The 20,616-nt window shown below is 31.6% G+C and overlaps 3 protein-coding genes and 1 non-coding gene across 6 annotated transcripts; 3 read left to right on the top strand and 1 right to left on the bottom strand.

Annotated features, from left to right (window-relative positions):
• Positions 1–81: 81 nt before the first annotated feature.
• On the bottom strand, positions 82–3,080 carry LOC113856289 (expansin-B3). The gene is made up of 4 exons (XM_027488043.1): positions 2,921–3,080; positions 2,387–2,687; positions 1,270–1,399; positions 82–367 (listed from the first exon to the last, which is right to left on the bottom strand). Exons 1-4 carry the CDS (start codon positions 3,078–3,080, stop codon positions 173–175), a joined length of 786 nt encoding a protein of 261 aa, XP_027343844.1. The 3' UTR covers positions 82–172.
• A 5,595-nt stretch (positions 3,081–8,675) lies between these two features.
• Positions 8,676–8,748, top strand: TRNAV-UAC. Its single transcript has one exon. It is a non-coding gene; the product is annotated as a tRNA-Val (tRNA).
• Positions 8,749–9,581: 833 nt separating this feature from the next.
• Positions 9,582–12,481, top strand: LOC113854609. Its single transcript, XM_027485720.1, has 4 exons — positions 9,582–11,383; positions 11,584–11,838; positions 11,955–12,074; positions 12,161–12,481. Exons 1-4 carry the CDS (start codon positions 10,274–10,276, stop codon positions 12,221–12,223), a joined length of 1,548 nt encoding a protein of 515 aa, XP_027341521.1. The 5' UTR covers positions 9,582–10,273; the 3' UTR covers positions 12,224–12,481.
• A 1,356-nt stretch (positions 12,482–13,837) lies between these two features.
• On the top strand, positions 13,838–16,095 carry LOC113855326 (pentatricopeptide repeat-containing protein At2g20710, mitochondrial-like). Of its 3 annotated transcripts, none has more exons than XM_027486922.1 (2): positions 13,838–14,155; positions 14,676–16,095. In XM_027486922.1, exons 1-2 carry the CDS (start codon positions 13,916–13,918, stop codon positions 15,909–15,911), a joined length of 1,476 nt encoding a protein of 491 aa, XP_027342723.1. In that variant the 5' UTR covers positions 13,838–13,915; the 3' UTR covers positions 15,912–16,095. The 3 variants fall into 3 exon arrangements, with proteins under 3 accessions (XP_027342723.1, XP_027342725.1, XP_027342724.1); XM_027486924.1 differs by having other exon boundaries at positions 13,974–14,155; positions 14,722–16,075; XM_027486923.1 differs by having other exon boundaries at positions 13,974–14,155; positions 14,683–16,075.
• The last annotated feature ends 4,521 nt before the right edge of the window (positions 16,096–20,616 follow it).

Genomic DNA, 20,616 nt, shown 5'->3' with positions numbered 1-20,616 from the left:
ATAAAGAACTAAGGGTAACACTGTAAACAAGGTTGAAACTTAAAATGCCAAGAAGATTGTCTGCCATGTGGAAACTTGAGCATCCTTAACTGGGTAAAAGGTGATTTATTTATTAATTACTCCCTTTGCGAAGAAGGGGCTTGGGGATGCTTCTCCAGTTGCAAAGTCTATGTTAAGGAAGGAAATTTAAGCGAGAGGTATAAGTGGCTTTTGGAGTCCAATTACTTGGAATAACATCTCTGGCTGTGAGGCTTCTCCCTGTGGATGTGCTTAGTTTAACAGAGAAAGGTCCTCTTAAAGGCCCTCCAATAATGCACCAATTTGCTCCCCATAGATGATTCATCTGCAGCCACTCACTAGACCCTGCCTGCCAATACCAATATCCAATATCACAATATAACAAAATCAGTCTCATTATTCTGCTTGTTAATTTTGCATAAAACCCCAATTGGGGTTGACCATGCACGTGCACCTATGACCTACCTAAGAGATATTATGCATTGTGGGGGTGTGAGGATGCAATTTTCTTTTTAGGTCCCATGTCACATGCTTAGTGCTCAGAAGATATATGAAAAGGGGCACCATTATATGAGGATAACACTCTGGATAGTGTTTTTAAGAAGATAGAAATGGGTCTTACAACCTTTGGTAGATAATCAAATGATTCCAATCTGAAGTACAAAAGGTGTTAATGCTGCAAGGAAATAGCACTGGCACGTGATCTAAAAAGACATCCACAACATTTGGAACTGTCCACGCTAACCATGCCCATGCTGTCTGCTATTTTATTTATTTTTTGGAAAACAGGTGTAGGACACTACATTGAGCATGCCACTAAAATAGGTTAAATTGGGCAAAATAATTATAGTTGAAAATTATTTTCTTCAAAAATTTAATGCATCAGCATTCTAAAAAATTTAAACTATTGATTAAATTAGAATTTTTCCTGCCACCTAATCTTTGCAATTAGCACGGTGGTGCTGGTATGACAATTCCTTCTGCCCCAGATCCAATGTTTTACTAGTTTACTATCTATTGCACATTTGTACATTCTAGCTATAGAATATTGAAATATTTTAAGAATCTCATCGCGATTTTCTGGACACTAGAAGTTCAAGGTTTCTCTTCTTACTTTGATGGGGTTCTGTTTTTCTTCATTTTGCTATTCTATTATATATCTCTAGATATGGATAGTTGGAGATTTTGAGGAATAAATATATAATGAAAATTATGTAAATAAATATCAACAAACAGAAGAGATATACATACTTCTTGTACATGCATGGAGCCTATGTCCCCATCTCCATCCTCAAACTCCGCCAGAAGTGAAAGCCAAAAGGGTGTGGAACCTTCGTTAACACGGAAGGCAATATTTTTGCCACCATACAAGCATGGTGTTCTGCCCAAAATACAATCACAGACAAAGGTCATTCAGACTTTTTTTTTTCTTTCCTTTCTAGTACACAAAACAAAAGGGTGCTTCAACTTCAACCCATCTTTTTTAATTCCTTCCCTTTAATTCATTTTTTTAATCCAAAAATAGAAGGAAAAAAAAGGACAAGTCTATAGTCAATGCTGCAGTAGCGACTACTAAAAGAAATCTGCATTACTTAATGACATAGTCAGCAATTTCTCAATGAAAAATGTCTTGTTGCATAATTATATAAACTTGCTTCTTCACACAGTGGCACAAGAAAATCAATGTAACCACACTGAGGTTTGAGGGTATATTTTACATAACATAATATTAGGATCTATTTATCAATTATAATTTGATTCTTCAAAGATTCACTTTAGAGAGAAATAAAATAAAATAAAATCAATTATTAATAAAAGTTAAAAGAATAAATTTTAACAACTAATCTATAATTTATTATGTATACGTTCATATGAATCATTGATATTTTTTACTTTTATGCAACACTTATTATAAATTTTTTTTATCTATCTCAATCATATGAATTATCTTATTCTATACCTTTTATTTCTTTTTATTATAATAAAAGTTATATAAACTTACTGTTCAGATTCAGTATTACCAAAAAATATTCTATTTACCATGAAAGTTCACTGAACAACACGGTTAAAGGAATGTCATAGTCAAAAACTAAAATACACATCCGTAACGAAAAAGACAAAAAAGAGACACGGTCCTTACTCAACATTTTAACGGTTTTATCATTTTATTTTTATTTAGTTTGTCTTTTGCATGGAATATTTGCACAGGCTGTAAAACTAAATTCCATAAAAAGACTGAACCTCCTTGTACCGAAAAAATGACTGAACAACCTGTTGTTGTCGAAAAAGTGACAATTGAAATTCAGTGCAAAATGAATATTTAACAAGGTTAAGAAAAGTGAAGGAAGCGAATGTTAAGGGTACCTACCTTCGGTAAATGACGGGGATTTCACCTCGGTTCCTGAGCTGACCGTTTTCGCCAGCAACAGCCATGCGACCAAAGGCAGCACCGCTAAGGTCGAAGTGTGTTCGGTCAGAGGGGCAGCCGGGGCACTCATCCGTTATTATAACCGTCACCGCTCGCTTCGAACATATGCTTTGGTCTAAACACTTGACCTTATAGCAAGCCCCGCACCCTTCCCCCTTCATATACAACACTGGCCCCACCGCTCCTACCCGTGCCCTCAACGGCTTAACGTCCACCAACGTACCATATCCACATGCCCCTCCTTCACAATCACATCACACAACATGGTTACTTTCTATCGTTATATAATATAATAATTCATATAGCATGTTTGGTTTCGTTGCTTCATGTTAGAATCTACGCGATTGACGCTTTTGTTTTCAAAGTAACTGGTTTATAGCTTCTACGATGATTTAAGTTTATGCAAATCACAAAAATGGTGCATTGCACTTGCATCTATTGACTCAACTCAGCGAGTCAGTGTTTAGTCCTTACCGGTGCTACCGTCTCCTTCGGGGTCGCCGTACCAGGTGGCGGTTCCCGGGTACCAATGTGGGTCCAGGACAAGCTGTTCAGGTTGTCCTTGAGCGCATACTAGCACAATTTCAAGGCAGAAGCTTGCAAATAACACGGCGGAGACACGGTGGCGCTGCATTTTGAGTGAGAGTGAAATTGGTCGACGCGCCCCGCGAATGTTGGTTCCGGCGAGCTCGGAGCACGAGGAAAACAGTTATTGATTGATGGCGGCAGAGGATGTTCTATATTTTTTTTTTTTGTGGGTGTATGTTTTGGTTGTTTGAGACCATTAATGGCCTTTGGGTATTTTATAGTGGTACAACGCAGTGGGGTCCATTCAATGGAATAACTGTCTGGACCTTATCGTCCATTTGTTTGGCAACTATTTACCATTGGTGCCACTGTGCTGGGTCCCACTGGCGGTTGAAGCGTTAATTCATCATGTGCGTGCCCTCACGGAGAAGCAAGTGGGTGTATTGGTCATTTCATAAGAGAAAAACTTTTTTTTTTTTTTTGCTACCGTTAACTACGTTTGTTGTTTCACGGACGGAAACGGTCGAATGAACGAGAAAGCGAGAGAGTGGCGATTTAAGAAAACGACGGTGTTTTGGCGACCCCAGTTTCCGTTTCTCGCAACGGTGCGGACGAGAACGACTCGCAGAAGAGTACTGTTCTCACCTTGTTGCGTTGGGTGTGAAACTGTGAGTGAATTATTGGCTTGATATGTTTTGATTTAATTAAATATTAAGATTAGTTAATTTTTTATAATATCCTTGGGTAAGGTTGAATTAATTTAAATATAAAAGGCATTGATAACACATGCATAAATGAATAAAAAAATGGTCCATCAGACAATTTCCTATTGGTTTTTTTCTCTTCCTTTTGGCAAAAATTGTCCCCTTTTTCCTTCAATTTGCTCGATATATATTATATGGTATGACTGTGACAAAAGTTATAGAAAGAATTGCTCGGTATTTTGCAGATAATATGTGGCCCTATCAGGCAACCATTGTAACATTGTCTTTGTTTTTGTTACATATTCACATCAGTGGACCAGCCATATTGTGTGTGTGTGTGTGTGTTGCTTCTATTAAGTGCAGCATGTAGGTTACGATATGACACATATGAGGCAATTAAGAGGCACCATGCAAAAAAAAGTAATTTGTTACACTTGCTTGGAACACGGATTAATTATAAGCATGACGAGATAGATAACAAAAACACAATAATTATGGTATTAGTGCTAACTAACTAACTAAACGCTCTCTTGGCCCTCTTCCATAGTAGAAAATAATAATTAATATTGTTTTGAGAGTAAATTCAATTTTACTGATTCGTGAAGGTAAAGCTATGGAAGAGGGCGTTTACTTAGTTAGCACTGGTGCCATAATTATTGTGTTTTTGTTTCTAATCTTGTCATGCTCATAGTTAAACTTATCATTAGACCTCATTTTTTTTATAAATCACTAGACTTTCAATATTAATTATTCGCAAAAGTCTCCTATCAGAAAATCCATGGAGCGTTGGCTTCATAAGTTGTAATTATTGGTCCAAGGTCAGCAATTCTGGAAGCTGGTGCCGACTAGCAAGGTAGCAGCATAACAATGATTATGGGAAAAACGAATAAAAAACTAGCCAGTATTACAAATAATAATAACACTACGTCTTATTATACTTATCCGAGAAGAAAAAATAAATTAAGTTGATATTAAATATTACTTTTTATTAAAATATTTTTATTTGTATAAAAATTTAAGTATAATAAGTAAAATATTTATATCATTTAGTTAGGTCAAAAGTAAAAAAAAAAAATACAATATTTAAAAATAAATTATTAAATTTTATAATTAAATTTAATAATATAATTAATTTTTTGTATAATTTATTTTCTTTCTAAATAGATAAATAAAAATTGAGGTAGTAAGAAGAAGAAAAATGACGATTAACGACAACAATATAGCATCTTGAGAGTACTAACTAAAGTGTCAATGAATACGCAGATGAAATTATTAAGATGAAATGTGTTAATATCCTTCTTTTTTTTTTTAACCATTACTCTAATGATATTATTAATATTTTCTAACAGTAGTAGTAGTATTTAACTCTTTTTAATCAATGATCTAAAAATGTTGGTTAAAAATTGATAACAGAAAAAATAAATAAATAAAATTACGCTAAGAATTAAGAAAAGAGATTTTGTAACATTTTGTTTATAATATTTTTTTTCACAAGTGCCTTAAATCACTTATGAACATTTTTTAAAAATTGTTAGAAAAACTTATCAGAATCTTTCACATTTGTCAACAAGCTTAAACAGAAACACATGCGACAAGTGCCGGCAGGGTCACAACTTTTCTGATATAAGCTCTCATATATTTCAACGGATGGCTCCCATTTTACTTTTGCTAATATCTACTTAATTAGTATTAGTGTACACGAATATTGATCATAAATATTTAATTGCATTATTGATAGAAATTGTTATATACTCTTTTGGTTCCTTGATTATCGGGGCATTAAGTTTGAGTGGGATTATGAAATCACGTGTACGAATACAAAGCTTTTAGAACTAAAGGTCCAAAGCATCAAATCAAACAAAGATATGGGTTCGCATGCTTTTAAAAGGAGGATTCATATATGGTGGAATTTTATCCGTGTAAAAGCTCTTTGGTTGTTGTAAAGACTTAAGAATAAATTCTTTTATTTTAAAACATATATATTAACTAGCAAGAACACGGATACTTATAAATTAAAATAAATATAAAATATATCAAAAGTATGTGAAGAAAATTTTATTCAATTAGAGAATTTTATTTTGATAATAAGTAAAAGACGAATAAATATAGGATGTCCATACACACACACACACTCATTTAAGACTTTCATTTATGAAAAGTCTGTAAAAGTAATCTAATTGATACAGTATTATTTTAATGATGTTTGGAGCATATTGCGTTAAGCTTGGTGTTAATGAAAAAAACGAATATAGAATATATAATTTTAAAAAACAAAAATCTCCTTTAATTGATCATACGTAATTAAAGAGGAAAAATATTAATGACTTATTTTTTAATGTTTTAAAAGTATATTTTTTAAGAATATATAAAAAATGATTTATTTTTTGGAAACTTTAATGAAATAAGCATTATTTTTTCTTTAGTTATAATTATAAAATTATTTAAAATTTTATTTATAATATTATTTTTTTCAAAATCTAATCAAAATAATTTTAGAAAATCATATTTTTTTAGATTATATGTTTTCAAAAGAATAAACAAACACGCTAAAGAGTATTTTATTCAAAATAAAAAATATTTTTTATCTAAAATTATAAAATAAATAGGTTCTAATTCAATATAAAAGTTTAAAAAAGAGGTCAAAAGAAGCAGATTAATTCATAAAATGTGTGTTTATATTACTTTTAATAAGAGTAAGATAAATGTGGTGAAAATTAAACCATGTGATTATGAATTAATAAGAGTCCATACAAATATTTTCTTGCTTCTAATAATGGGGGGATTTGAATTAAATATCTGAGTGGTTTAAGCCAAACAAATGAAAAAAATCATAATCATATTAAGTTTAGAAAGTTATCCCTCTTGGTCTCGCCTCCCCATGTTGCTTCATTGACAAAATCAAAGTTTCCGCACCTGTAATCTATTATTTTTCATCAAACATGCAGAAGCGTACGTAGCGAAATTATTAAAAAAGTATTTAATTAAAAAAATTACGAATGCGCCCATGAATCACGACTTCACGATGTCTCTCAACTTATCATAATACAACTTAAAAAAACAAGTAGTTCTGGCCACGTCTAATAAAGTATGATCAAGTGGTAATGAAAGACTTCCATATGCATTATATGCATGACTATCAGCACATTGCTTAACCCTTTCTCAATCTCACTATATATTATAACCACTTAATCATGCTATTAAGTTATAATAATGTAACATTGTAACATGCAAGATAGAGTTTTATATAATAAAATACAAAAGAACTAGGTAGACACATGACGAGCTCCCAAAAATGAGTAGTGAATCTGAATCATGCTTTCAGAGGAAGCAAAAGAAAAGGTAAAATGGGAAATAAAAGGAGAAAACTATGATGCATATGTAAATGTTGGATCTTTGTCCTTCTCCTAAATTTGTTAGCGTACGTTAATGGAAGCTGTACCAAAAGACTTTACGGGTTCTCCAAACTTCAAGCCACATGGTAGGATGCAGGTGATGCCTTTGTTCTCTACCAAATTGGCCTTCACAGGGGCACCTACAAATGTTTGAATGATACTCATCGCCAACTCTCATATGCACCATATTAGTACAATTGATTATGCTACCTTTGCATGTTAATTTCTCTCCTTTTTGTGCTTCACATACTATTTCTGTACACACACCCGACATATTTATACACATACATCTTCCTTTTTTTTTTCCCACAACTCTTGCTTCACTTCTCGTCCCTTTGTAAATGCTAAACTAATTTACTGATCAATTCTGGTAATTATTCACGAATGAATTGGTCAAAATCTTCTTCATAACATTACTCATTTTTCTAAATATTATAGGTTTCATCCCAATAATTATGAATACTGATAGAAAAACAAGACAACAAATTATTAATTAGATAATGGTAAGTGACGGTGAATTAAAATTAAATTCTTACATTAGCCTCTCCTAAAATTGGTTTGGATTACTCTTACCACCCAGTTTAAGAAACTACCTTTATTTTTTATTTTTTTATTTTTTTACATTATAATTTGTATATCTATTTTATAGTTTTTACTATTTTTTATTGCATTATTTACAAAGTTTATCACTTTTCCCTTACTTTCTTATTTGTCCCTCTTAATATTTTTTCTATTCTCTTATTTCTTTTTATTGCATTGTTTATTTTATTTATTATTTTCTTTCTCTTGTATTCTTATTGCTCTATCTTCTGCAACAGTGTATATGCACCCCCAATGAAGTGTGAAATATCATTTCTGCATTTTTATTTTTATTTTTGAAGTTATTGTATTTCTAACTTGTACAGAAGACTTAAAACTTTGCACAGAAAATATATGCAACAAGGGTCTGTGTATGTTGAAATTTCAAAACAAGGAATGTTAGTTTATTGTTGATTTTTTAAGCGTGCAGAGAGACCAGCGTAATTTAAGGTGTGATTTACACATTTGAAAAACAAATTAATTTTTCCAGTATTAAAAAGTCTTGGATTCACACACGTAAAGAGAGAGAAATGTGTCAAGGGAGAATAAAAAGTAAATAAAGTGTTTTAAGATACAATAAATCAATCAGACGTTTATTTAATAAATTTTATATGAGAATTTATATAATTTATTTCTATAAAACTTATTAAAATAAAGTTAGAAAATTATTTCAATAAACTATATAAAAATGTTCATTGAACAAGTCTAAAATAAATTATAAAATTATAAACTATTTTTATAAAATGTCCCTAAACTCTTCCAAATGCTCATATAAGAATAAAAAATATCATTTCATTCATATATATAGCTGCTCATCCTATTTCCTGATACAATTTCAACAGAAGAAGCAAGGCCTTGTATTAAATATTTTATAAGTTTTTAAAATGTGGAATACTTTTTTTTTTGTTTTAAATAATTAGAAGTATGTAAGAAGGATTATTAAAAGATATAAAATGCCTCGATTCGATCCCTTGAATGAAAATTCTTAATCAACATTCAATTTTATGTAATCATAATCAACATCAAGTTGCTGTGGTGTAGTGGTTATCACGTTAGTCTTACACACTAAAGGTCTCCAGTTCGATCCTGGGCAGCAACAAAAATGTGTTTCCTTTTTTTGACCCATTTATGTGGATTCCCGTGAATTTGGTGTAAAATGATTTTATTTTCTTCTTAGGGTCTTTGAGAAGCTGAATCCTTAAAAGGTAGTAAATGATTTTCACAACAAATTAAAAGCAGCATAATTGCCAGCCATGGAAACTGTACTTTCAGGTTTCAGCTCGTATAAATGAAGATACACATGGTTTTTATTTCTTAATTAATTTTTCTCCAGTTGGCATCATCTTGATTGATAATAGAGTAATTTTAATTTTTTAAAATTTTGATAAAAAAGTTGTAATAGTATTTTAAAAAGTACATAATTCAATGTATTAATTCTATTAAATGTTATAATTTTTAATAAAAAAATTGCTATATACAAATGTTATACATGTTAAAAAATCATTTAAATATTTAATGTTTATAAATTATTAACTATTAAATAAAAATATTAAATATTTTTAAGTGAACATATATATATATATATATATATATGATATTTATTTTATAAGGTAGGAAGAGACATAACAAATTGGTGGATAATAACATGGAACCAAATTGTTATTAATATAATAAAGCAAGAAATGGGGGAGTAGGCTTAACTTGAAGGGAAGAAAAGAAAAAGGCGAAAAGAATCTGCATTCAAAATTCGAATCTACCCAATCGATTAGGCTCTGGCTCCAACCTTTCCTTATCCTAATTCCTAACAGCTTCAACACCACCCCATCATCACCGTTCATCACAAAATATGAAGGGCCAGCGATGAATTCCATCATACGCTCCCATACTCCTCACATGCAGTTGTTAAGAACCGTGTCGCCCTATAATCCGTTAATTAATCAAACTGTGATAAAACGTTTCTCAAATTTCTGTTAACAATTAGTTTCTCTTTCGCTCACGCTTTTCATCTTCCTTCTTCAATATTCATTTTCCCTCACTTTCTCTTGCTTTCTCACCTTCCAAACACCCTCCAATTCTTTCTTCTCTGCGACACATGGAGATGTCAATGGAGGATTTGCGTTCGTATGAGATTCTCTCCACGGTTCTCAACGCTTTCCTCCGACGCGGACGATCTCCTCGATTACCGAAAAATTCTATACCGATTACGCCACGAATATCTAGTTTCAGGGCGGCGTTTTAAGGTTATTTCTACGCTTTCGAAATTTCTTCGTTGCCTTTCGTTATTTTCACTGTTTAGCCTCGAAATTCCAACAGTAGGATCGTTGACTCATGATTTCTTATCGTTCGTCAAATCATTTGTTGTTAGTAACTTTCTGCGGTTATCTCTGTGCAAACTTTGGATGTAAAAGAAATTTGATTGTATCAGTCTTGGAAAATTTTCTGCTATGCTCTTAGGGTTTGGAACAGAGCTTGCAATGTCTCTGAAACCTTGATCTGAAACAAGGTTATGAGTTTCGTTGTTTTGGAATTTCTGAGAGATACTTGTTGCATTTGCGTTTTTCTTGATTCTTGAAGTTTATCTGGTGTTAAATTTTCCATTTGACCTTTTGGTGGGAAAAATTTAAATGGCTGGAAATTTGGAATTGGGACCTCCGAGATCTGGTGCTTCAAATCTGAAGCAACAAGCGGCAATAAAGATACTAAAAATTGTGAGATCCCAAGGGCATCCTTATGTCGAATTACGTGAGAATGGGAAAAAATTCATATATTTCTGCACTTTATGTCTTGCACCGTGTTACAGCGATGATGTTCTGTTTGATCACTTGAAAGGAAATCTTCATAAGGAGAGATTATCTGCCGCTAAGGTTACCCTGCTAGGACCAAAACCGTGGCCTTTTAATGATGGTCTTGTTTTCTTCGATACTTCAACTGAAAGTGATAAAGACTTGGAAATTACAGATGGTTACCAAAACAGGTTGTTGAAGTTTAATGACAATGGCAATGACAATGACAGCAATCTTGCGATTGTGAAGTTTGATGAAATGGTTCAGTCAAACGCTCAACCATGTTCAACTGATGATGCGCTGCATGATGATTGTACGCTAGTGATTCCTCATTTGCTGATTGGAGATGAAACTTTTGATGTAACAGTTAGGGAAGTTGGCTTGGGGAAGATTGCTGCAAGATTCCTTGAGAAATGCTACACTTTGAATGGGATTAAACGAATATGGTGTGAATGGTTAGGAAAAGAAAATAATGGTCAACAAGGTGGTGTTGATGTTCTAGAGCATGATTTTGCGGTCATAGTTTTTGCTTATAATTATGATCTCGGTCGGTCTGGTTTGATTGATGATGTCAAATCATTGCTTCCATCTGCTTCTATGACAGAATCAGAAAATGAGAGGGAAAGTGGCCAAAAGGGGAAGACGTCGTTGTCTGACCCTGATGATATTAGTGATTCTTTGAGCAATCAGTATGATTCATCTGCTGAAGATTCTTCTGATTCAAACAATTCTAGCTCACAATTGACACTAGATCAATACAACAATCAGCTTCTTCGCACAAGGTTCATTTCAAGCAAGGCTGTCAGGAAAGAATTGAGACGGAAGCAGCGGCTAGCAGCAGAGAAAGTGTGTAACATCTGTCAACAAAAAATGCTTCCTGGTAAAGATGTAGCAGCGCTGTTGAATTTGAAGACTAGAAGACTAGCGTGCAGCAGTCGGAATAGAACTGGGGTAAAGACATTTTTTTTTAATGTTCTGATCTTTTTTGCAATATTGGTTTGTTCGTACTAAATCTTGTATAATATAAAATCTTGAGATATTGAGACATCATGATATTCATAGTACACTTATTCTAAACTTGAGCAAAAGATTTGTGTGTGTTCATATTTCATTTATCAGAATAGAAAAGTTATATTGGCACTTACATGCAGGCATTTCACGTGTTCCATACATCCTGCCTTATACATTGGATAATCTTGTGTGAATATGAGATCATCACAAACCGTTTAGTTCGTCCAAATGTCAGACGGGGAGTGAAGAGAAAGGTTGCGTCAGATGGTGACAAAATTGGAAAAGAAAAAGATATAGAAAAAGACATAAAAACTGTATTCTGCCCAGAGTGCCAGGGTACTGGTATGATCATTGATGGAGATGGGGTGGAGCACCCAGAATTTTCTTTGTCTCAGGTTTGTTCGTTACATGGATAATTCTTTCCTAACATACATTTAATCCCTTTTGGTTTTCCTTGAGTACGAGAAAACAAGTCCATTTGGAATTTATCAGATGCCCAATCTTCTTGTAGATGTTCAAATTCAAAATAAAGGCATGTGATGCTCGCAGAGAATGGATCAAGAGTCCCGAAGTTTTGCAGAATTGCTCAACTGGGTTTCACTTCCCTTCACAATCTGAAGAGATATTTGAGGTCTTTAAATTTTCTACATTTTCTTTTTCATTTAAAATTAAATGGTTAATAGTTCTGATAATTTTTTGTGATTGTTTTGGTTTCAGGAAAAAGTGGAACCCATAAATTTGCTGCATTTTTATCGTGCTGATAATCAAAATGGGGCATAACAACCGTGCAAACGTTACGTATAGTTTTATTGACTGTTGTACGTCTAAGTACATTGGTTTTACATTTTCAAGAATTATGTGTAGCTTTTTAGGTAAAGATCGGTTGATGACTGGGTTATATAACCTCGTAGATAGAACCAGATCAAGTATTGTGAATACTTGTTGCTAACGAGTATGTGAGTGCACGTTACTGACACAGTGACATGTGTACATTTTAAAGAGTACATATCGTTCTAGAATGCCATTATTGTTCCCTCGCTTCTTATTTCTGAATTTTTAGGTATCAATTTTATAGTTTTTCCGGGGTAAACACTGGATTGCAAGCAAGAACAAGAGATTTTGTATCATTAAGATTGTGTTTGTTTAAAGGGAGAAGTTATTTGACCAAAAACTTATATAAAATTTATAGATAAATATTATTAAACAAATATTTTACAAAAAAATATTAATTTTTTGTGAAATAACTTTTAATATAATTTATGTTTTGCTACTTTATTTGTCTAAATGTAGTTTTTTTGTCTAAATAAGTAGTTTTTTCTATGCCAGTACTAAAGTCTCAAATATTTTAAAGGATTGAGGTTCCAAAAACATGGAGAAACTGAAAAGAGGGAATCGATTCTTGAAAAGGGATCAAAATCAAAATAATCAAGTAAAAGAAATTACAATAAATCAATCATAATACTCTAAATCAAACAAATTTTTGAGATATTTACATTTGTGTTGTTCCAAGTCTCACTATATAAGTGCTTCATACAGCATGCCAAAAGCAGTAGGTACAACACAATATGCTTCCTAATGTTTGCGTTCATTGTTCTTTCTCTCATGCAAACTTCATTGACACAACGAAGGGTAGTTTATCAGGTGAAAGGTATAGGAAGATCCAGAAGTGGTAAATAGAAATTGAGGGACACCAAATGAAAAGACTAGGAAACCTTTGCAACGTTGCTTCCAAAGGGCTCTGTGCCACCTTCGGCGCCAAGTCCTGACATTAACTGATCAATCAGATATAGTGTTAAGCCGTGGAGTGCACCCGTTGCATACCGGTGTAGTGTCCATGTGTCTGCATTGTAGGGTGTTACAATATACATGTAACTTATGAAAGTACTCCATTTCAGTGTCAACAAATTCTTTAAATTATTCACATTCGGGGGTTGTTTTACTATTCATTTTGAATACATATAAAGATGTCATTACTCATTAGTCTTTACCCTTATTTATTAACGATAGTAAATGACCAGTGAAACGAAAAATGGATAAAAGATAAATGAATTGATGTCATTTATAGGCCCTTTGCGAAGAGTGCCTTCGTGACAAAGCATTATTCTACCAATAACACTGTCAAATATACAAGAAAAATGACGCAATTTCTATAATCACAGATGCCTTTTTAGCCCAGTAATAATCATATTAGTTTAAAACTCATCTTATTGTACTATAATGCTTAAACATATTTTGTTGATGAATAAGCCATCCCTCTCACACCCTTTTTTGACAGTTTTTTTATCACAATAACTTTGGGCCTCCAGTCCAGGTCAAAGCTTTTAGTTGGGCCTGTTGATCATCCCTTATTGCGCTCGCTAAAAGAGAGAAAAGCTCAGAGGAAAAGAAAGGTTCTGTACTCTGCAATGGTTTAGGGTTGAATATTCGGTTTTGAGAAGCCACTGTGGAATAGCCACGAGAGTAGGAACAATAATGATGATTGGTACACGATGCAAAGTTGTAAAAATGTTTGGCTCTGTTGCAGTGTACTCAACGTCGACGGAAAGCGCGGTCAGTGTGGAGAATCGCGTTTTGAGGATTCTGGACCCTCACACTCCAATGGCTCCTATTCTCAACCAATGGATCGAAGAAGGCAAAGACGTGACCGGACCCGAGCTTAAATGTATCATCACTCGCCTCTCTCGTTTTCGTCGCTTCACCCATGCGCTTCAGGTCCATACAACTTCCAACCTTTCCCTCCTTTTATTACCTTCTTCATAAGATATAATTTAAGCATTGTTCTTTGCTGTTATTCTCTAATTCAAAATAATTGTTCTACCTTTAAATGTTCACCTTTATTATTTAGCTGAAATTTTAATTTTAATTAAAAAAATAGTACAGAAAAATATAGGTTCAAATGTATACTAATTTATAAATTAGTCATGTATTTAAATACCTTGTGTTCCAGTCTTTATATTAGGGTTTTGTTAAGTTTTAACACTTGAGATCATCGTTAAAAAATATTAAAAATGAACAGTAACTTTTACTAACGATGTTCTAATTCAAGAACCAAAACATAAGGAAACAATTATGTAGGGATTAAAATATATATGTTATAAATATAGAGATTAATTCATAAATTACTATCAAACTAAATGTATAATATATAACAAATTTTACTTACGTAATGTCCTTAGTGATATTATGCTTGATCCCCTAAAGTCAAAAGTGATAGAAACACCCCTTTTGCTAGGTATCAGAATGGATGAGCAATGAAAGGAACTATGAAATGACTCCAGGAGACATTGCTAAACGGATAAGCCTTATATCAAAAGTTCGCGGCCTTGAACAAGCTGAGAGTTTTGTTAAAGGTGTACCTGTTGCGAAAATTGGGTTCAAGGTCTATGCTGCTCTTTTGAAATGCTATGCAGATCATAAATCTTTGGAGGAAGCGGAGGCTGTCATGAAAATAGTTAAGGAGTTGCACCCAATGCACTTAGTTGGGTGTTATAATTTGATGTTGAAGCTCTATGCTCAGATGGGTAAATATGATAAATTAGATAGGCTGATGCAAGAAATGAAGGCGAAGGATATCTGCAATGCTCCTACGTTTACTATTCGGTTAAATGCATATGTGGCCGCTGCAGACATAAAGGGGATGGAGAAGTTACTTATGCAAATGGAAGCTGATCCTGTGGCAACTGTGGACTGGTGTACGTACACTACTGCAGCAAATGGGTATCTGAAAATTCACAATTTTGAGAAAGTGACAGCAATGTTAAAGAAATCAGAGCACCTATCTAGAGGCAAGACAGTGAGACAAGCCTGTGAATCTCTTCTATGTATGTATGCTGCAATTGGGAATAAGGACGAGGTTTATCGACTTTGGAGTAGGATGAAAAGTTTTAAATATTCCTATAACTCAAGTTACCTAAGTGTGTTAAGCTCGTTAGTGAAGCTGGATGACATTGATGGGGCAGAGAAGATTTTGGATGAGTGGGAATCCAAGCATACACATTATGATGCCAGAATTCCAAACTTGATGATCAATGTTTATTGTAAATGTGGTCAGTTGGATAAGGCTGAGGCCTATATCAGAAGGCTTTTGGATAGTGGCAAGAAATTAGATGGAAGAGCATGGGACTGTTTAGCCAGTGGCTATCGCACAGATAATGATATGGAGAAAGCCGTTCAGACAATGAAAAAAGCAGTGTTGTCAAATCGACCGAGATGGAGACCTAACCCCTTTACCCTGGTTGCATGTATCGAGTACCAGAAAGGAAAGGGGGACTTGGAATTAGCCCTTGAGATTCTTGATTTATGCAAAGAAAACGGCCATATCTCAGTCACTTCCTATGATCGACTAGTAAGTTATATTCGTAGTGAAATGCCGGATACAAAACCCCTTGATCTTATTAAAGAAGATTATCAAATGGATGGAAACCCTCAACTTGTCAGAGAAAAATGGTTCAATGTGATAGATGGGTAGAATTGAATTATCTGTAGAGGATATCTTAAGTTTTTTCCAAGAATGAGTGAATTATCTAGCCATAGCAATAGCTCTGATTTCTTTTCCTTGCATCGTTTCTAGAGACCCAGTTGCAATTCTCATCAATTATGTTCAAGTGATTGTGGTGGCGCCCTAATTTATTCATTGTCATATTTGTTACCATATAATCAATTTAGTGATGAAAAATTTATAATCTAATTCTTAATGTGACAAATAATAAACAAATGCTATAGAAAGATTAGATGTTAAAATTTATGAAATGGTAGGGATAAATGAATCCATGACTAAGTTCTTCCTCGCCAATGAAAGAAAATCCAAAAACAGAGAGAATTTTTCTTATCACTCTTTAAGATGTTTTCTATATGTTGTTTAGGCAACAATTACTCTCAAGTAAATATGAGTAGGAGTGGCTTACTCATTATGACTTAGCAAGATAATAATAATCATAAAATTATATTTACTAATTATAATAACAAACATGGATCAATAATTTAGTATTTAGCTAATCTGAGATTAAATTAAAATTATAATAAAAATTAATTTATATCAGTTTGTACATAAAATATATAATATTTAAATTATATATCATGTTAAATAACATACGTTTTGTTTAAACTTATCATAGGATTATAAGTATTAGCTTGTAGGATGATTGATCTCTATTATTAAAGACTAACTCTATTTCTCTTAATTTATCTATCTGATACTTTTTTACTTTTCTTTCATCAAACTTTTTCTATGTAACTCTCTTGAAAAATATTAAGAACTAATTAAGATGTTGAATTATTTACAAGTAAAAATATAATATAAGAGTAGTTAATTTTAGTTCTTAAATACAAGGATAAGCAATTAATAATAATAAAATTTTGTTAAAAAATATTATTTATTATATTTTTATAACTTTAATATAATAATTATGTATTTTTTTATAAAAAAATTATTTATTGATATTTAATCTAAGTTCTATGAGTTAAAGTTAACAAAATCTATAATATAATTATCTTTTTAGGCCTAAATTTTGGTAGCCTCGGGAAAGAGCTTCTTCACTCAAATGCTATAAATGTCTGCGTTTAAGTAGTAAAGAGTTTAATTTTTTATAGTAAACCGTTGGATTTGAATTCGGAAAAAGTAGGTGTTGAGAGGGCTCTATTCTTAAAATGAATTCACCAAGCTCAATTTAGGGCCTATTTGTAAAATTTAAGGAATCGATTCTTTAAATCGATAATTTATTGCTGTCATTTAACTTTTGTTAATAACCAAGCATAACTTTACTGTTAATTTTTGTCACAGAATCTACTATGATTTGGGAAAATGAGAAAACAAACAAGTACTTAGATTAATTGGGGCTAAAAATAATTTACAAATATCAAGAGTCTTAGATTAAAAATTATGGACTCATATTTATGGGAAATATTTCAAAATTAGTACCCATTAGCATAATGTCAATCTTATGAGAAATTCAAAAGAAACGACCAAGAAAGTTAGAATATGGAGCTGGTCCCTTCACCGACAATAGTTATCATCATTATATTTAATCGGTCATCTTTTATAGTTACATATTTAGTCGGCCATCTGTTGTATCCGTATGACAAATTAAGGTTGTGGAATATTAGACGTGGCCTTTTCAAAATGTTAAAATCATTTTTGTTATTATGTCACTGTCATCTTTTATTAAATGCGTTTAGAAGGCAAGCCTATTGGTTGCATTAAATTATTGGGTTGGATGCTTCATTCAATTATATTTTTATGAGCTACCCCTATTGGGGATTCAAATCAGAGGGAGATATCAATGAAAAAAAATCATATTAGAAATGAATGGACAAACCGAGGAGTTCATAAGTAGAAAAGACCTATAAATAGTTGTCAAGAAGTTTTAGGCACAATATTATATCTTTGACTAAAACCAAAAAAATGAAAACAATATTACAACTTGCAAGATAAATTTAGATGATTATAATTGACTTTTTTTTATGAAAAATAATTTAAATTAATTTTTGTATACATTTGATTTGATTTGTATATTAATATTAAAGTTGATTTTAATTGACTTTTATATGATTTAAATTAAGACATTTATTTAAAAAAATTTATTTTAGTATATATACGTAATATTGAAAAAAAATTTATGTAAAAATCCTAAGAAAAAAAGACACAATATTGTATAGTTCTTATAACGCATCCAATATAGTTTTTTTTAAAAAAAAATTAGAATCCAATTGTTTGAGGCTCTTTTTCAGATAAAAAGTATATTTACAAAATAACACTTTAATATGCTTGTTTTTTAAAAAACAAAAACATCAAATGAAGTTGTTTAGTGCTTTCCTAACAATGACATCATTCAAACCCATTTTTATTTTTTTGAGTCAACCGTCATTCAAACAGTTTCTCCTCTTCTGTGTTCTTTGTTTTCAGAATTTACGTTGACTATATATCATTCAATCTAAACATCTCACTTTCTCTGAAATGAATTCGGATTCTTCAAACAACGGCCCCATTACCTTGTCATGTTATGTTATCATTCATTTAACCCAATTCATAAAACCGTATAACTTAGACTCTACATTCATTTTTTCTGCTTTGGACGCTTTTTGAGGATGGGATAGTAATTGTGCTCATTCCTATTATTTCATACTACTAACCAAAAATTGGGACATTCACCATTGGGAAAACATTTTTTTTTAACATTAAAATGCAATAACATTTTGTTATACATCTTTTGATTTTGGAGTACATTTTTAATATGTGTCTATACCAAAAAATAATATATAAGTAATAGATAAAATTAATTTTGTATAATTTTATATATCATGTTAATTTTTTATGTTCAAATTTGAAATTGTTGACTGTGATATTACCAAAAAAATACACCGGCTAATGGTTACAATATTATATATTGTGTTTACTTCTAATATTTATCTGATATAAAATATTTTCAAAGGCCAAGGAACCTTGACCTTATCTATCAATACAGCTTTACTTGAAATTTCATATCCTTCGTCAAGCATCTAGCAAAGATATAATTAACTGCCATTCAAAAACAGGTGAACAAAGTCAACATTTACCTATACCAATAAAAAAAAAGTCATGGTTTATACGATGCCTTCATGAACAATGTGTAGAACATGAATATCTAGATAATAAATACTAAAACTAGCATGTACAATGTTTATTTTATATCCATATGATTATCGGTTTACCATGTCATGTTGGACTTCAAAGACGAAAAATCGATGGTCTGATTTGAAATATTATATTAGAGACCCTAACCCATGTTTAGTGTGGTAGAGAAATACATAATTGGGAATCATAAGAAGAAAGTTGTGGAAGAAATTAAAGAATCTCTTTTTTGACCCACCATATGGAGTATTGAAGGCTTGTTTAATTCTGTCCACATGTTTAAAATAAATTAGGCTGAGATCTTTATTAATCAATTTTCCAAAGCACTCAATCAAATTTCATTTTTTCACATCTCTTTCTTATATAATTTTTTAAATTTTTTATTTTTTCTTTCTCATACTCATCTCACGCCTCATGAAGAAATGTCTGACAATTATTTTTAACGATCAATATATAATCTACGTAGATGTACTTAAGATATTGCCTCTCTCTTTCTTCCAATGATTTTTACTTATTTAGACTTTGATCCTTAAATATTTTTTTGTTATACAATCATCACTATATTTTTACTTAATGAGTTTTGGTGCATGCTGACGATGTATCAATCTCTCTCTTTTTTTTCTTTTATCTCTGTAAATGTCATTTATTAAGGCATTTTTCTTAAAAATTTTACTTACTTCATCAATTCCTTAGAAACAAATATCTTATTTAAATCTTATTATACGGTGCTTGATTAAAAATAGGAAAAGTTGTTAAATTCAAATATTACTTTTAAAAGATTGATATTTATTTGATCATAAAAAGATAATAACAGAAACTCAAATATGTAGCCCATTAAACATAAAAGTCTATCTTTCTTTATTCAATATTTTCTTAAACTTTTTTGTACTTGTAAGGCATAAAAATTTAACTCACATCTATTATTAGTACAGTCGTTGCATTAAAATATAAGTATAATATGTTTTGTCAATTAATTTCGCTGATTAATATTCCTGTCGGTTATAAGTTTCAGTTTATGCATATCTTGCTTTATTATATATGCATAAGAGAACACAGATCTAGAAACTAGCACAAAAAGATGAGATGGAAATGTTTTAAACCACTTAAATATAGTGTAGGGTACCAAGTTTTTTAAATTCTGAACCCTCAATTTGAGCAAAAGTAGTTCAACCATATAGGATATAGGGAAAACTTGTTAATCAGTATAATGCTATTTCAACAACAGCCAATGACACAATAATTAAGAAATATTAAGTATCAATAATCAATTAAGTGCACGTGAGTTGATAAGAAAAATGTTTCTATGACGTGCATAACTTAAAGTCAAATTAATGATGGGGAATGGTTTATTGTTATTTTCTTTATATGGTTCAAGAGTCAATTATTTCTATAAAATTGTCGCCTTTAATAAAGAAATATAATATTATATTGGACAACAATAGTTCAATGAACACGAAACCATTTCAAAAGGAAAATTAATTAATTACAAACTAAACAGTATATAGAAATTGAAATATGTAATCCCGTTTTTAACCTCGTTCTTATCCTCTCAATTAAAATATTAATC

Source organism: Abrus precatorius, unplaced genomic scaffold, assembly GCF_003935025.1.
Source record: "Abrus precatorius isolate BTA unplaced genomic scaffold, Abrus_2018 Scaffold11, whole genome shotgun sequence".
In the NCBI taxonomy this organism is placed as follows: domain Eukaryota; kingdom Viridiplantae; phylum Streptophyta; class Magnoliopsida; order Fabales; family Fabaceae; genus Abrus; species Abrus precatorius.
The sequence above is the reverse complement of the archived record's forward strand: the minus strand, read 5'-3'. Positions and strand labels throughout refer to the sequence as shown.

Bases quoted from the DNA above. Each gene is read 5' to 3' on its own strand.
- LOC113856289 (XM_027488043.1), bottom strand. From the start codon at position 3,080: ATGCAGCGCCACCGTGTCTCCGCCGTGTTATTTGCAAGCTTCTGCCTT. The intron at 2,688-2,920 runs GTAAGGACTAAA...GTGATTGTGAAG, and splicing joins CGAAGGAGACGGTAGCACCG to GAGGGGCATGTGGATATGGT. The intron at 368-1,269 runs GTATGTATATCT...TGGTATTGGCAG, and splicing joins GCTCCATGCATGTACAAGAA to GCAGGGTCTAGTGAGTGGCT.
- LOC113854609 (XM_027485720.1), top strand. From the start codon at position 10,274: ATGGCTGGAAATTTGGAATTGGGACCTCCGAGATCTGGTGCTTCAAAT. The intron at 11,384-11,583 runs GTAAAGACATTT...ACTTACATGCAG, and splicing joins GCAGTCGGAATAGAACTGGG to GCATTTCACGTGTTCCATAC. The intron at 11,839-11,954 runs GTTTGTTCGTTA...ATCTTCTTGTAG, and splicing joins CAGAATTTTCTTTGTCTCAG to ATGTTCAAATTCAAAATAAA.
- LOC113855326 (XM_027486922.1), top strand. From the start codon at position 13,916: ATGATGATTGGTACACGATGCAAAGTTGTAAAAATGTTTGGCTCTGTT. The intron at 14,156-14,675 runs GTCCATACAACT...CCCTTTTGCTAG, and splicing joins GCTTCACCCATGCGCTTCAG to GTATCAGAATGGATGAGCAA.